Source organism: Pinus tabuliformis, chromosome 9 (assembly GCF_031772625.1).
Source record: "Pinus tabuliformis cultivar Carrire ecotype Pingquan chromosome 9, CPIR1, whole genome shotgun sequence".
Classification (NCBI taxonomy): Eukaryota; Viridiplantae; Streptophyta; class Pinopsida; order Pinales; family Pinaceae; genus Pinus; species Pinus tabuliformis.
In genome coordinates, this window is record NC_142307.1 from 963419276 (window position 1) to 963434701 (window position 15426).

Genomic DNA, 15426 nt, shown 5'->3' on the forward strand with positions numbered 1-15426 from the left:
TTCGTCTAGATTCCCATTTAAGAATAACAAAATATCATCAACAAAAAGTAGATGAGAAATGAACAAATTTACAGCAACCTCCAAACCTGTAAACAAGCCTGACTGTTTTGCTTTTAAGATCAGTCTGCTCAGCCCCTCTGCTGCCAGGAGGAAGAGAAGTGGAGACAGCGGACACCCTTGTCTCAGACCTCGCTGGCTTTTGAAAAATTGAGAGGCCGCCCCATTAATCAGCACCGCAAAATTGACATTTGTAATACACCCCATAATCCAATTTATGAACTCTACTTTGAACCCCAGGTGAGTCAGTAATAATCTTAGGTAGGACCAGTCAATCCTATCATAGGCCTTGGACAGATCAATTTTTAAAACAACCCCTTTCTTCTTTGCTTGTCTGATACTGTGGATGGTTTCCTGTGCTACTCCAATTGCTTCGTGAATTTGCCGACCATCCAGGAACCCGAACTGCTCACTTGAGATACACTCAGATAGAAAGGGCTTCAGGCGCACCGCAATAATCTTCGCAATTATCTTATAAATTGTATTGCATAGGGAGATAGGCCTGAAATCTTCAAAAGAAGCAGGATTCTCATTTTTTGGAATAAGTGCTATGAAAGTAGCATTGAAAGAACTGAAGATTTCACCTTTCTTTCTGGACTCCTCCACCACCTCAGTAAGCTCATCACCAATAATATCAAAAAAATGAGTGAAAAGTTCTATCGTCCAGCCATCCGGGCCCGGGCTTTTATCCTTAGGCATTGCCTTAATAACACGCTCAACTTCCTCCTTGTCCACTTCTCTAAAGAGTAACTCTGCATCTTCTTCATCCACAAACCTTGGAAAAGCTTGAGCTGTTCTAATAATTTCAGCCAAAGAGATCCCCCCAGGATTAGAAAAGAGGGCTTGAAAATGATTCTTCCCCAAAGAAGAGATTGCTTCAAAAGAGGACACCTCCCTTCCTTCGGGGTCTCTCATCTTCCAGATGGTGTTTGCAATTTTCCGTCCTTTAGCATAATTGTGAAAAAACTTAGTATTTTCATCCCCTGCTTTTAACCAAATGGCCCTACTTTTCAATCTCCACTCCTCTTCTTTCTCCAACAAAATCTTTGCTCTGCCCCTCTCTAAAGACAATATTTTCTCTTTTGAATCCTGGGACGCATAGGCATCTGAGTCAGGGTCTTCAAGAATCCCAAGAGCCTCCTCAATCTTTACCAGCTCCTCATTCTGTTTCCTTCTTCTCTCAGAAGCCCAATCAATGGTTGCTCTCTTAAGCCTTTTCAGATTCTCCATAAAATGACCTCCTTTGTTGACCTGAGAATTTGGACCCAAATGTCTCCAGGTGCTTTTGAAAAGTTGTTGATAAGACTCCTCCTGTAGCCAAGAAGCATTAAATTTGAAAGGAGTAGCCGGCTTTGCAGGGGGCTTAGAGAGTTCAAGGAAAATTGGGAAATGATCCGAGTTTCCCCCATCCCCCACCCATTGTCGGAACAAAGGAATAAAAGTCGCCAGCGTTTCATTAATGAGGAAACGATCCAATCTCTTAGCTACCCTATCTTCGCCCGTTCTTCTGTTCCTCCAGGTCGGCTTTGCCTTTATAATATTGACATCAATCAACTTTGCACTCTGGAGGGCCTTTGAGAAGAAATCAGATAAAGGATCTTCCCTCGCGGAGGGTCCCCAAGCTTCCGCCATCCCCAAGGAGAAATTTAAATCACCCCCAATAATCAAATTCTTATTCCATAGGATCTCTTTTGACAGAAAATTATTCCAAAAAGAAACTCTGCCCTGGCAAGGACCATATATGTTAATAAGCAGCAGAGGCTGGTCAAACTCAGTCGAGAGAGCCTCCACACCCAAAACATGATCCGAACCCCAACTGTTTTGAATCTTTAATCTCCCGACCTTGAAACCTATAGCAAGGCCTCCAGAGTGACCAGCAGCGTCGAGTGCAGTAAAAGACCACCCCGGTAAAAGAGAACACAATGAAGATTCGACATCGGTTCCCTTGCCCAAGGTTTCCTGAAGAAAGACAACATCCGGATGATGACGAGTAATGAGATCTTTTAGCGCTAGTTTTTTGGGCTTACTAGCTAAACCCCTACAGTTCCAGGACAGACAGATCATTTAAAAACCGCCTCAGGGGTTTTCGCTGCTCTAAGCGCCCCAGGAATCGTCATTTGCTTCCCATCAGCCACATCAAACTTTGCCTTAACTTGAGTCTTTGATAATAAAGATTTCCTACCTCTACCTTTCTTAGAAGGACCCCTAGAAGACTCAGGACTTAGACCGCCCACAGATTCCTGAAAATCATTGATGAGTGCAGAGGGCTTATGGAGGGACCTTAAGTTATAGTGTCGGGTGGCAGAAGGACAACCCTTTCCCAGGTTATTCTTTGGAAACACCTCACTGTTCAGATTTAAAGACGGGATGGCTTCCGACAAAGACTCTATGTTATGAGAGAGTTCCTCTGAATTTTGCAACTTGGAAGAGATTGCCACATTATCATCATTACACGAAACAGAATTTACAGGGAACATAAAAGAAGAGGACTGCATACCGGGAGCTGGATCCTCCAAAGGACCAGCCATCTCTGCCGCAGGGGCCTCTCGACCTGACTGATCATCCGATCGGTGTTCGGGGCTCTCCTCCTTCTGCTGCGCATCCTCGACCACTTGGGAGGAAGGGGCTCCGTTCTGGTGGTCCTCCTCAGGGACTTCCTCTTTCTTTTGAGATTTGGGTGATCCCGACAAGTCCTCCCAATCCTCCACCTTCTGCTGAAACCCCCTTCTTCTTTTCCCCAATGGGCAGTCCCTCGCTAAATGCCCGTATTCATGGCAAACATGACATCTGAAGGGAAAGAGTTCATAGTCTAGCATTTGTTCATAGACATATTCCTTGTATTGCAGAGGAAACGATTCCACAAGTCCTTCAGATGGATTGAGCCTAACCAGAATCCTTGCAACCCCTCTTTCAAAGGTATGCAGATAAGATCTATCCACATCCAGGAAAGTACCTAAATGGTTCCCTATCGATTTGAAGACTGAGTCCACCCATAGGTACGGCGGAAGATTTGGGGCCCGAACCCAAACAGGAATTTCATCAACTTTCTCCTTCGCTGCATCAAACATGGGGGTCCATCGTTTGAAAAAAACCGGTCTGCTTCCGAAAGCCCAATTCCGAGCTTCAACCCATTCCATGGCTTCCTTAGAGTCGAATTTCACCCTAAACCATCCTTTAAGCAGCGTATCAGTTCTAAAGGACTTTGCTGGTGTCTCCAGCCATTGACTCTCAGCCCACTGCCTTAAAAATTTACCAGATACGTACCTCCCTCTTGCTCTGCCAACAAGAGTGCATTCAGCAACCTCCAATGCTTCTTCGACCTGGACATCCATGCCCAGAACCAGATTTGAAACCCGCTTCTTTTTCCACGCTTTCGCCTTCTTTCTTTTTTCCTCTACTTTCTCTGTTGCCGGCTCCGGAACCTTTCCCGCAACAGACGAAGGTAGGCCGCCTTCCTCCCGCACAAGGGTTTTCCCAACGCCCTTAGGGTTTTGGTTTTCATTGGCCAGTGAGGATTCAACCAGACCCTCCACAGGGCTGCCCGCCTCTCCTAGAGCTGAATGTCCATCATGCAAAGATTTCTCGAGCTGCGGAGGGTTTGAGAGGACCCCCGCAGGCAAAGTATTGTAGAGACCCGCATTACCCTCTTCCCTTTCAAAGAGACCCGGCAGCCGATCGTTCGAAAGCAACTTTCTTTTTACCTTCTCCTGAGAAAACTGTTCTCCCGAAACTTTCCCCACACCCTGTACGCCACCCACCGATCTCCATACTCCATGAATTTGGGGTAAATTGATTATGTCCTCGAGACCGCCCGATGAAACAAAGTTTTTTGCAGGAGAGAAAGACTTACCAACCGGAGGAGGGCCAAACTTGTCCTTCGGCGGGCCGAGATGATGGTGAGGGCTTAAAGACTCCGGAAGCCTTCCTCCTCCCCCACAGCTGCTCGAGAGTTCCAAACTCTCTTCCAAGAGCCCCTTAACCGGATTATGACGCCACGAGACTCCTCCCGGAAAAAACGCACCAGAGAAACTGTTCGAATGCCCGACAATTTCACTAATATTCTTCTCCGTGACTTCCTTGCCCCAAACAGTAAGTATATCTTCAGGGGCCGGGTCCAGGTCAACCGAATCACTAGTAATTACCATGGTTAAAAGCGCCCCGTAAAAAACTGTAACCGACTTACGCTCAAAGCCCGAAGGGGAAACTGCACAAAACCGCCTCCGAGTGCCGTTTCAGGATGAAACCACAGGTTGAAAGCCTTCACGAGAGAAAGAAACCGTAACCAAACCGCCGTGTTCAGAAACCCGAAAAAGCTCCTGCAGGAAAAAGAAAACTCCGTTTGTCGCTGTCGATTAACCCGCTTTCCAACCCGATCCCAGCTGTCACTAGCTACCGAAACCTGCCATGTCCGTCCTTGATGGAGCTGCCAGCTAGCCCATAGCCTGTACCCTCGCTGACTTCTCTGCGCCATCTGCTTCAGCTAGGCCCTAGGCCTAGGGTTCCTGGATCAAACCCTAGCGGAGCCATCCGGGAGCACCACTCGCATGCATGGTTTGATGCTTTTAAATGTTTTACATATAATTTAAGTTCATGAATATGCAGAAATGAAAGTAAATTTGCATTTAATTGGTACATTTTGCATTCAATCATTCTTATAATGTTAGTAAATGGTTTTAAGTAAATGGCTTAACTAACCACAATAAAAAATTACTAGAGTAGTAACAATGCTCTACTCAACCAACCACAATCACAAATTAACAGAGCAATAACAACGCAATATACATCACAAATTAACAAAGAAGTAAATCCTCAATACAAGTCTACATAACAAGCAGTATATATATATATATATATATATATATATATATATATATATATATATATATATATATAGATATATATCTATATATATATATATATATATATATATATATATATATATATATATATATATATATATATATATATACATATAACTTTGTAACTCAATACAAGACCCAGTGAGTATCACTTTCACATCATCACATTCTTAAGAATGTACAACTTAAGAGTGCACAAAAAGAAATGCTAACAATGTACTTGAACTCTAAGTTCTCAAAGATGAATCCAAGTAGAAGAAATTGTTGGGCAGTTCAATTAAAAAAATTCTAATGGAATGCCATCTTCAATGATCCGATCACGGTCAAATTTTGACATTCTCCATTTTTTAACTTTCAATTGTTTTCTTTATGCATGTTGCACACACCAAGTGACTATATTGACAACTTATGAGATCAGGTTGATAGTCTTGAAAGTAAACATTACTCTCAGTTTGGTGAGTTTCTTAGAAAAAATAATATTTCAATATAATAAACGCTCTTTCGTATATAAAATCTTTATCATCATATTCTTCTAATAACTTCATTTTTCATTCAGTGCACCACATCAAATAATGCTTGATATTTTATATGTTGTTAATGGGTACAACTATAACAAAAACATCTCTTGCACAATAAAAAAAGTGTAAATTCAGATCATAATTAACATGAAATTAACTAAATATCAATATGGACTTGATTTTATTATCTATTTCTAGATCTCTATATTATAACTATTATCTCTAAATACTTATACGCCTTGATTTTCAAAACTTAAAGCATATATATAACATTTCAATTGATTTCAAAAGATATATATATATATATATATATATATATATATATATATATATATTGAAATCAATTGAAATGTTACCTTCTCTAACAAGATTAAAAACTCGATCACCTTTAGATGATGCTATAGTCTTCTCTGATTCCATCTTTTCGAAGCTTGCAACCGACATTTTCCCCTTTTTATTTAGTTTTGTATGTTGCCAAGGTTTTACATACATATTGTTTTCACAAACATCATTGGATTGTGTGCCCTCTCTGCAAACATGACAAAAACACGAATATTTTCTTTTTCAAATGCAAATGCATTTTGGTAATCCTTTGTTTTAATTGAATACAATTTTTGAGTCCCTTTTACGGTTTCAGCTTCATATGTAATTGATCTGTCTACATCTTCGACTCCAATATGCCAAAAGAATATATAGTAAATTCAAACAAGAATTTAAATATGTTATTTAAAATACAATTTATATATGTTGAAGATAACCATCCTCATACTATTTAAACTATATAATTTATAAATGTTTAAAATTAGAAAATTAATAAAAAACATCATATATTAAAACTATATACAAGTTAATTTATATATATGTACATACCTTCATACCTCCCTTGATGGGTTAGTCTGATGGCTTAGTGCAACGTCGCACTATTGAACAACTTGTTTAGCTGAGACAAGTCTGTTTGTAGAGTGGTCCATTTGATATCTTCGAAGTGCTCATTTTATACATGCCCCTGCACAATCACGTTCTCCAATCTCAAAGAAATTCCAACGATGTTTAATGTGGGTTTTCTTATGAAGACGACACAACCAAAAGAATGACCGTGAAGATTTGAATTGACCTATGCATCCATCTAACCATATCTAATGTTCATTGAATTTTATTCGATGACTTTTCAATGAGTCATAAATCTTATCAAAACAATGTTGTACAAAATGTGTATCGTGTGTACAATCATCGCTGATATAAAAATGATATTCTTTAATAACATGTCGATTCTCACTAGTGCTTTCTGTTAGTGTCAGTCTTTTCAGCCTTCCTACAGTGATCAAATATGCTCTTACAAAGTGTTCTCAGAGTGTCAAGGTCAAATTTTGTCATTTCAGTGAGTCTTCAAGCAAAATTTGGTCACTAGGCATTAGGTCTAGGGTTTGCCCAAATGTCAATCCATGTCATCATTCAGCTGAGTCTATCATCATTCATAGGGTTTTCATTATCATGTCAGTGTCTAATGAGTCATTTTACACCTTGTTCATGCTTCAGTTGTGCCTAGGCAAGGTCATTTCCCTCTCCTAGGGTTTTGAAGGCAATTTCTCTTGGATGGTCAAATCACCGGCAAAACTTGTTTCCTGATGTTCATACACCTTTCCCTATCCTTAAGGTACCTTATCAAACACTTCCCATCCCTTAGATCCGCCAAATTCCTCATTTTTGCACAAACCCTAGTTTCTAGCTACAACCTGGCAATTTTCTAGGTTGGGCCTATGTTTTGCCCTTTTGGACCCCTTCCCCTCACTCAATCTCTGAGATTCCACTTTCCCCTGCTTCCTAACATCCCTACCCACTCCCAAAAATTTACCCAAGAATTTAGAAGCCCCCTATCCCCTTCGTTTCGCTCCATTTCGACAAAATTCCTTGTTTCACACATCGGGACAAGTCGCACTCAAATGATGTTCCAGAGAAATAAAAGATGAATTTTGGAAAAATGAGAGAGGTTTTTGTCCACAACATGCCAAAGAAGAAAAAACTCCTTCACTTTTTGCACAGGTGTCATGGTTTTAGAGAAATATCAAAATTACAATCGCTGGATCCAAGGCCGTTGGCCAAGGCACAAAAAAGGAGAAAGAGGCCCGATCCACTCCGTATCTTGGCCAAGGCTTATCTCACTCACCATGATACTCATTAGCCTCCTCCTAGCAGCAAAGCCAAGAAATTTTGAGAGTTTTGAAGAATTTTTGGCATTTTTGGGAATTTTACAGGTTTTGGCCATTTGACGGGTCTCACCCCGCGCGCGACCCTACATGGGGGCAACTCAGAACGGGGAAAACTTTGCATTTTTGGAATTTTCATGCAAAAATACACTTGGCTATGGATGGGTTTCAGATTTTATGGAGATTTGGGCCTCCAAAAGGTCAAAATACATGCAAATTTTGATTTTCTGCCCCTATTTTGAGTTGCATAAAGCTGTCTTGGGAGAAATGACTTTTGAGGGGTCAAATCAACTCCAAATTCAAAAATTCCAGTGGGGTTGGAAAGTAGACTCGCAGACCTTTCCAACGAGCTATCTTTCACCTGATTTGGACACCGGGAAGGCCCTCAAACAGAGCTGTGAATGTGCACGACCTGTCAGAGTGATGTGCGCGACCTGTCAGGGAAATTTGCCTGTTTTGACCAGTTCGGCCAGCAAAACACTGTTTTCATCTTGGTTGACTTTTGAGGCATGTAAATGATGGATTTTTGTGTAATTTTCATGGCACTTAGATACTTTTACTCTCCTTGATCACTTCTAGAAGATTCTTTGATGTAAATGGTAAATATTTAATGCATGGATAGGTTTCCTAAGTTTTAGAGGCAAGTTGTTTTGACTGCCTATTATCTAGTGCTCAGTTTAGAATTAGTTGAAACAGCTCCTAGGAAGCTGAGATCGACCCCTAGAGGCGGGGAAAGGAGTTAGATCATCTATATTATGCCTTCTCTTGCTCATTTTCATGGTTGGAAGGTTGGACTCTTGAGGGAGAAGCTCCTATTGTATATTTTACTTGTATCTCTGCAATTTGAGGAAAAGGAAGACCAGGGTTTTGCAGACATCATTGGGATTCTTGTGGACTCTTGTGTTGATGGTGTGTTCTCTTATTGTAATTGTAAGTGTGTTTATGTGTTCCATCCCTTTCTTTACTGCTGCTAATTAAACAAATGAAGTGATAAAGTTTGAATTCATGCATGTCATGCTCAGCTTTCAAATTTGTTTAATGTTTATGTTTTTCACTGTCTAAAGAGGATTCAAAGTCATTGTTTGCCCTCTTTAGCTTATCTTCTTTCCTCCTTGATCATCCATCTCAGCTAAAGGCATCAGCACAAACTCCTACCTTGCCCCAAAGACCCACCTGCAAAAACTGAGCTCAATCCCCGCACCCTGAATTGCACTCCCTCCAATTGCCACCAAAAACCCCAAAAAACTTTAAATCAACCCTCCTTATCAGTTTACTAGCCTAATATCAGTGTTCCTAATTGGGTCAGCTCATCCTATTGAAAGATCAACCAAGTTTGATCGGAGAGAGCCTTCTCCTGCCTCGTAGGGCTAGCTACGAGGCTGAATGGTTTGATGTAGCCTTGAGATTTGTCTATCTCAGCCTAGGTGAAATTTCAAGCGCTAACACTTTCTATATCATCAACATTTTTTTAGAATGTCTATATAGAATATGGACAAGCATAAATACTTGGTCAGAATAATAATATTCACTATCTATTTCATTTTGTGCAACAAACGTGTAATTCTCTGCAAAATCAACTATTGACAAAAATGGTCCTCGGTGGAAACACTTCACGGGATTTTTTGAATTGCAAGTCCTGCCATTGATCTCTATGTGAATGGTTGGTGTACTTATAAATTTCTGTCTCAAATTTCTTCAAAAACTCTATCACGGGAATTTCTTCTTCTTGTAATTTAATCGTTTTAGCACTTGTACTATTATTTGAACTAATTGATGTATGGATATATCCATATATCTTCTATTTTACTTTTAGGTTAGACAATGATTGATCATTTATATCGATAGAATATTTTTTGTGAAATAAAGTCAAATTTCTACAATGATCACATTTTTTACCATCAACACATTTCTTTTGGTAAGATAATTCATCACTTTCTCTTTCAAATAGAATTTCCATGGATAGTGGAAGAAGTGAATTTTTCCAATATGTTTTACCAAAATTAAGGAAGGTGTCATAATATAATTGAAATTCCACATGATAACGACAACAACAAGTGTCACGTACAGTGATAGGTTTAACATACCATGGTTCTTGTTGTAAAAAAGCACTGATTGAGACATTAATTCCACGTCTCTCTTCTATGAAATTATTGAACAAATCTATCTGAGTGGTGTCCAAGATATGTTTTGCATGTTCTTCATACTAATTCTATGCTATTCTTCGCCACATCACATCCCTTTCTTTTGGTGAAACACGTGAATTTTTCATCCAATATTCATATATTATTTTTTAAGATCTTCTTAAAGTTTATCTTTGTATGGTTGCCTACAAATAATTGTCCAACAAGCGAACTCATCATTTACATCTATTTGTAATTGAAATTTTCTATGTTTGTGCAATGTTTTTCATGAGGTCCCTAATATTTTTGTCATAGATTTTACCAAACAATTTTCTTTAGTACTTGATGAAACCACTACCATTTGTATTTCTCTACATGAAGCTACATCATTTTTCTTTCTAGATCTACTAATTTTTTATAGAGCACTATTTATATTTGGAATCAAATTTTCCTTCACATTTTTATCTTTCGTTGATTTTTGAATACCCAATAGAGTTGTAGCATCTTTCAATTTCTTTGATGTTAAGAGACCTCTCAAAATTTGAGCTTGAAATGTCACACTGTCATCTTTGAAGAACCTCTTAATAATGACCTTAACACGATATCATATAATATGGTCAACTTTTTTATCTCCATATATGTTAGTGTCAACATTTTCTAACATCTTACCATAGATATTGATTTCATCTTTACATATGAAAATTAAATGTAAATGGGTATAAATATTCATTAAATAATAAAAATAAAAAATAGAGTTTGAGTGAAATTGAAATTAATAAATATATATAATTTCAATAATACACATGACATATATATATACATACTTGATGGTGATTCAAATTCTTCATTTGAATTTCTTTCAACATCATCAATCATTGGTTAATTATATTTTTCACTTTGCCTTTCAACATTTTCAATCTCATCATCAATTCTATGAGGGATATCTCTCTTTGTTTACATTGCAAAATATTTTTCAAATTAGTTCATCAAATAAAAAATAAATTTCACAATACACTAGCTAAATTTTAAACATCATTTATAATATTTACATGCTTCAACTTTTAGTCGAGATTGATTTTCCCTTTCAATATTTTTGTGTTCCTTCTTTCTTTTGTAATAGTTTCTCTCGTATTATCTACGAACTTCAATGTCTTTTGTTCGATCATATTTTATCTTGCAATTTCTTTGATTTCCAATGATAATTCAATCTATGTAGATTTTTAAAATCTAACCCAAAAAATCCAATTTCAAAATCCTGCTCAAAATTTAGACCAAAAAGCTCACTTTAAAAATTCAGCACAAAAGGATTACTTTCAAAAAAGCTCACTTTAAAATTTCAACCAAAAATGTTTACTTTTAAGAGAACTCACTTTAAAAGTTTAACGCAAAAAGTCACTTAAAAAATTTAGCCCAAAAGGCTTATTTTAAAAATTAAGCCCAAAAAACTTCTTTAAAAGTTAAGCTAAAAAATCTCAATTTCAAAATTCAGCCTAAAAGACTTTAAAATTAAGCTAAAAAGCCTCAAAAAATTCAGTCTAAAAGAATTTAAAAATTAAGCTAAAAAATATCACTTAAAAATTTAGCCCAAAAAATTTACTTTAAAAATTAAGTCCAAAAAATTTCTCCAAAAAATAACCCAAAAGATTTACTTTCAAAATTAAAGTCTAAAAAGTTTCCTCCAAAAATTTCAGTGCGAAAATTTAGCTTAAAAGTTCATTCCAAATGAAAAATTTATATAATATGTAAATTTTATTTTAAAAAGTCTCATATTTAAACCAAGATTCATATTGACAAATAAATATTCTAACTTGTGAAATATATATATATATATATATATATATATATATATATATATATATATATATATATATATATATATATATCATTTGGGTTGAGTACAACTAGTTGTTGGTTTATTTAAATCTATTAATAAAAAGTTTTAATTTAAGAAGACCTATAGTCAAACTAAGATTCATCCCAGTAATGGATTGTTCTAGCTTGTGAAATATTAATGCACATATTGTTTGGGGTTTAGCACAATTAAGTGTTATGCATATTATTGGGCATTTGGTTAATTTAATATCAATAAGTACATTATTTAAATCCCTAGACACACAAATATACATAGGTCTATGGAATTTAGATAGTTCTATAATTATTAGAGGATTATTATATCTCAATCTCTTTCTCACATACATGTGTGTCAATTAGAATTAATTTAAATAATTGAGAAACTATTAGCTTCCCTATCCGTTTTCATTTTTTTTTAATTTTTTTTTTAATTTTTATTTTTTAACTGTAACGGTTGTGATTTTTATTTATTGCAAAAGGATAGTGGGTCTTTGTCGTAGCGACCCCTATTACATGGCTGTTTTCCTTTTTTGCAGCCTTTGAGATATTACAATTTCACAATTTTTGGAAGAAGCTTTCCCCATTTACAGTTAAACTCCCTTTCATGAGAGTGCATCCAATGTTCGCCATCCGATCCGCTTCACTGTTGGAGTTTCTGAGAATATGGTAGAGCTTGCATGAGTTGAAGTCTTGTAATACTCTCTTCAATCTGCCCATAATTTTGTTGAGACCAACGTTGTTGAAGAGTTCACCCTTGATTAAATTTTTTATTATAATTTCTGAGTCTCCGAAGACTTGGAGATCTTTAACACCTTTCTCTCTAGCAATAAGACAAGCTTTGAGCAGCCCAAGGATCTCAGCTTGATTGTTAGTTTTCAGGCCAAGGCCCCATGCAAATGAATCTCTTTCAGTCCCATCCGTGGAATAGATGACCCCACCAGCACCTGCAACTCCGGGGTTCCCTTTGGATGCCCCATCAAAGAATATGGTAGTTAATTTTTGGGCCCTCCACCATTTCTGAAAGATGTCATCTGGTTCTCTTTTTCGCCAGTCCGGTTTAGCTTTCTGGGGGGGTAGGAGATACTTTCGGGATGTGGCTCTAGGGCCAGCCACCTCTTTTCTTCCGGAGTGAGCAGAGGATCATCTTTGTAGTACTGTTGTTGGGCCGTTTCCAAGAGTAGAGACTTTGCTTTTACTGCAACTTGAACCGGAGAATGTTGTATGTCTTTGAAGATCTGCTGGTTACGTGCCAGCCAAAGCTGCCAGCAAACAAATTTTGGAATCGCTATCCATACCTTGCGCCAAAAGGACTTGGGAGGGATACGCTGAGGGTAGCAGGCACTCCATGTAGCAAATAGGTTCGGGACAGAGGTCTGAGAAGGTATAGAGATCTGAAAATCCTGCAGAATGAGACCCCACACCTCTTTGACGAAGGGGCACTCCAAAAAAAGGTGTTGGGCAGTTTCAGGATTACTTCTCCATAGCACGCATCTATGAGGCCCTTCGATCTTCCTCTTTACGAGGTTGTCTCTTGTTAAAAGTTTTTTGTGCGCCAAAGTCCAGAAGAAAAAAATTATTTTTGGAAGAGCTAGCAGCTCCTAGACCTGTTTCCAAAATGTAGGCGGATGATTACTGTTCTTCAATTCTTGAAGCGCTCTATAGCCCTCAGCTGAAGTGTAAATACCTGTCCGGCCCCAGCCCCAACTGTCTCTCATGTTTCTGTTGACCGGCGTGGCTTCTTCGAGCAGATCCTCAAGCTGATTCTGTTGGTCGGTTAAATGCGCAGGGACTCCGTGGAGATCCCAGCCTGCCCACTCACCGCGACTGTCCCAAATTGACAAGTCATAAACGCTGTTTATGCCTGTTCTTTCTAACCAGTCCCTGAGCTCTGCGATTTCTTTGTTTTCAGCTAAAGGATCGCACCCCATTATGCGGTCTTTCCACAGATGCATGCGCTTGCCATTTCCTGGGATTCTGTACAAGTGATTCTTGAAAAAATTGCTACTTTTGCAACAGAGCCTCCAAACTTGCGTGCATGAAACTGTGCTGTCTAAATGCATTTTCCTGAGGGCGGCGTTGTCTGCGTATTTGGACCGAAGAGTGATGCTGACAGGATGAGAAGGGTCATGGATCATTTTCCACAGAAGCTTGCCTCCCAACAATATATTAACTAGGGAAGGGTCATGTATTTGCAATCTGCCCTCAGTGATCGACCTCTTGACCAAGTCCCAATTTACTAGATACATTTATTTTTTGTTGCCTTTCCCTCCTTGCCATAAGAAGTCCTTGAGGAGTGAAGAGATCTGTTCCATAACATTTTTGGGAGCCAAGAGGAAAGCTGCTTGATAAATAGGAAGGGCTGACAGCTGAGATTTGATTAGAATGGTTTTTCCACCTTTTGTTAACCAGTGAACTCCCAAAGCTTTGATTTTACTGATGATATCAATCTAGAGGGACCTCTTATTCACGCCTAAGGATATAGGTAGTCCAAGATACCTGAACCTGTCCCATTGTGCATGCCCTTTGAACCCTAAGATCTTCGCGATGTTGTTGATCTCCTGTTGTTCTGTATTCCAGCTGAAGATTTCACTTTTACTTTTATTGACAAGAGCGCCAGATACCCTGCAATAACTTCTCAGGACTTTGTCAAAGGTTTTCGCTATTATGGAGGAAGCACCACCAAGGAGAAGGGAGTCATTCGCAAAGAGTGCATGATTCAAGGGGGCTGAACCGTAGGAAGGTTTGAGACCCAGGAGGGAGCCACCATTTCTTTCAGCTGCAAGTTTTCTGCTAAGGGAGTCTGCCATGAGGATGTACAGAGGGAGAGAGGGGGCATCCCTGCCTGATGCCTCTCCGAGCTTGGAAGAAATTAGTTGGGCGACCATTGATAAGGGGAGCGATCCATGGGGAGTCAATACATGCTTTTATGAGTTGTACAAATTGCTGAGAGAAGCCAAAAGACAACAAAACTTTGCAAAGGAACAAGCGATTAACTCTATCGAATGCGTTTGCCATATCAAGTTTAATCAACATACCTTTCTCCCCTCGCTGTTTGCTTGTATGGATGGTCTCCTGCACTTGAATAACGTTGTCCAAAATGTACCTGCCTTCCACGAATCCGCCTTGAGAACTGGAGATCAATCTTTTGAGCAGAGGCTTGATTCGGTTAGCTAAGAGTTTGGCTATAATTTTGTAAGATGCATTACACAGCGAAATAGGCCTAAATCTTGCAAAGGAGTCAGGGTTGGTTTCTTTAGGGATTAGAGCTAAATAGGTGGAGTTGGTTCCTCCTCCTATCTTAGCTTTTTTCATGAAGCCTCTTATCATTTTAAGGAGATCAACTTTGATAACTTCCTAGCATGCTTTATAAAAATGGATTGTGAATCCATCAGGCCCAGGGGCCTTGTCGGCTTCCATGGACCAGATTACATTGATAATCTCCTCCTCTGAGATGGGTCTGCAGAGAGCTATGTTATCTTCAGGGTTAACAAGAAGAGGGATATTGGAGAGGAAATCGGCTGTTTCCTCATCGCTACCTTGGGTTCCATCATTGAATAAGTTCTTGAAATGATTTTCAGCAGCGTCTTTAACCTGGTTGAATCCTTTGCAAAATTGGCCCTCCGTGGTTTTGATTTCAGCTATATAGTTCCGGGACAACCTAGCTTTGTATTGTCGATGGAAAAAAGAGGTGTTCCGGTCCCCTGCCTTTAACCAAAGGCTTCTGGATTTTAGCCTCCAGTGTTCTTCTTCAGCTCGGAAGGATTGATATGTGGAACGTTGAGCTTTTACTTCCTTATCCAATAGTTCTGCTGTAATG

The 15426-nt window shown here is 38.7% G+C and overlaps 1 protein-coding gene across 1 annotated transcript; it reads right to left on the reverse strand.

Moving 5' to 3' along the window:
* Positions 1-12164: 12164 nt before the first annotated feature.
* LOC149151933 (uncharacterized) lies at positions 12165-14416 on the reverse strand. The gene is made up of 4 exons (XM_089443320.1): positions 14106-14416; positions 13214-13715; positions 12694-13048; positions 12165-12571 (listed from the first exon to the last, which is right to left on the reverse strand). Exons 1-4 carry the CDS (start codon positions 14414-14416, stop codon positions 12165-12167), a joined length of 1575 nt encoding a protein of 524 aa, XP_089299446.1.
* Positions 14417-15426: the final 1010 nt, after the last annotated feature.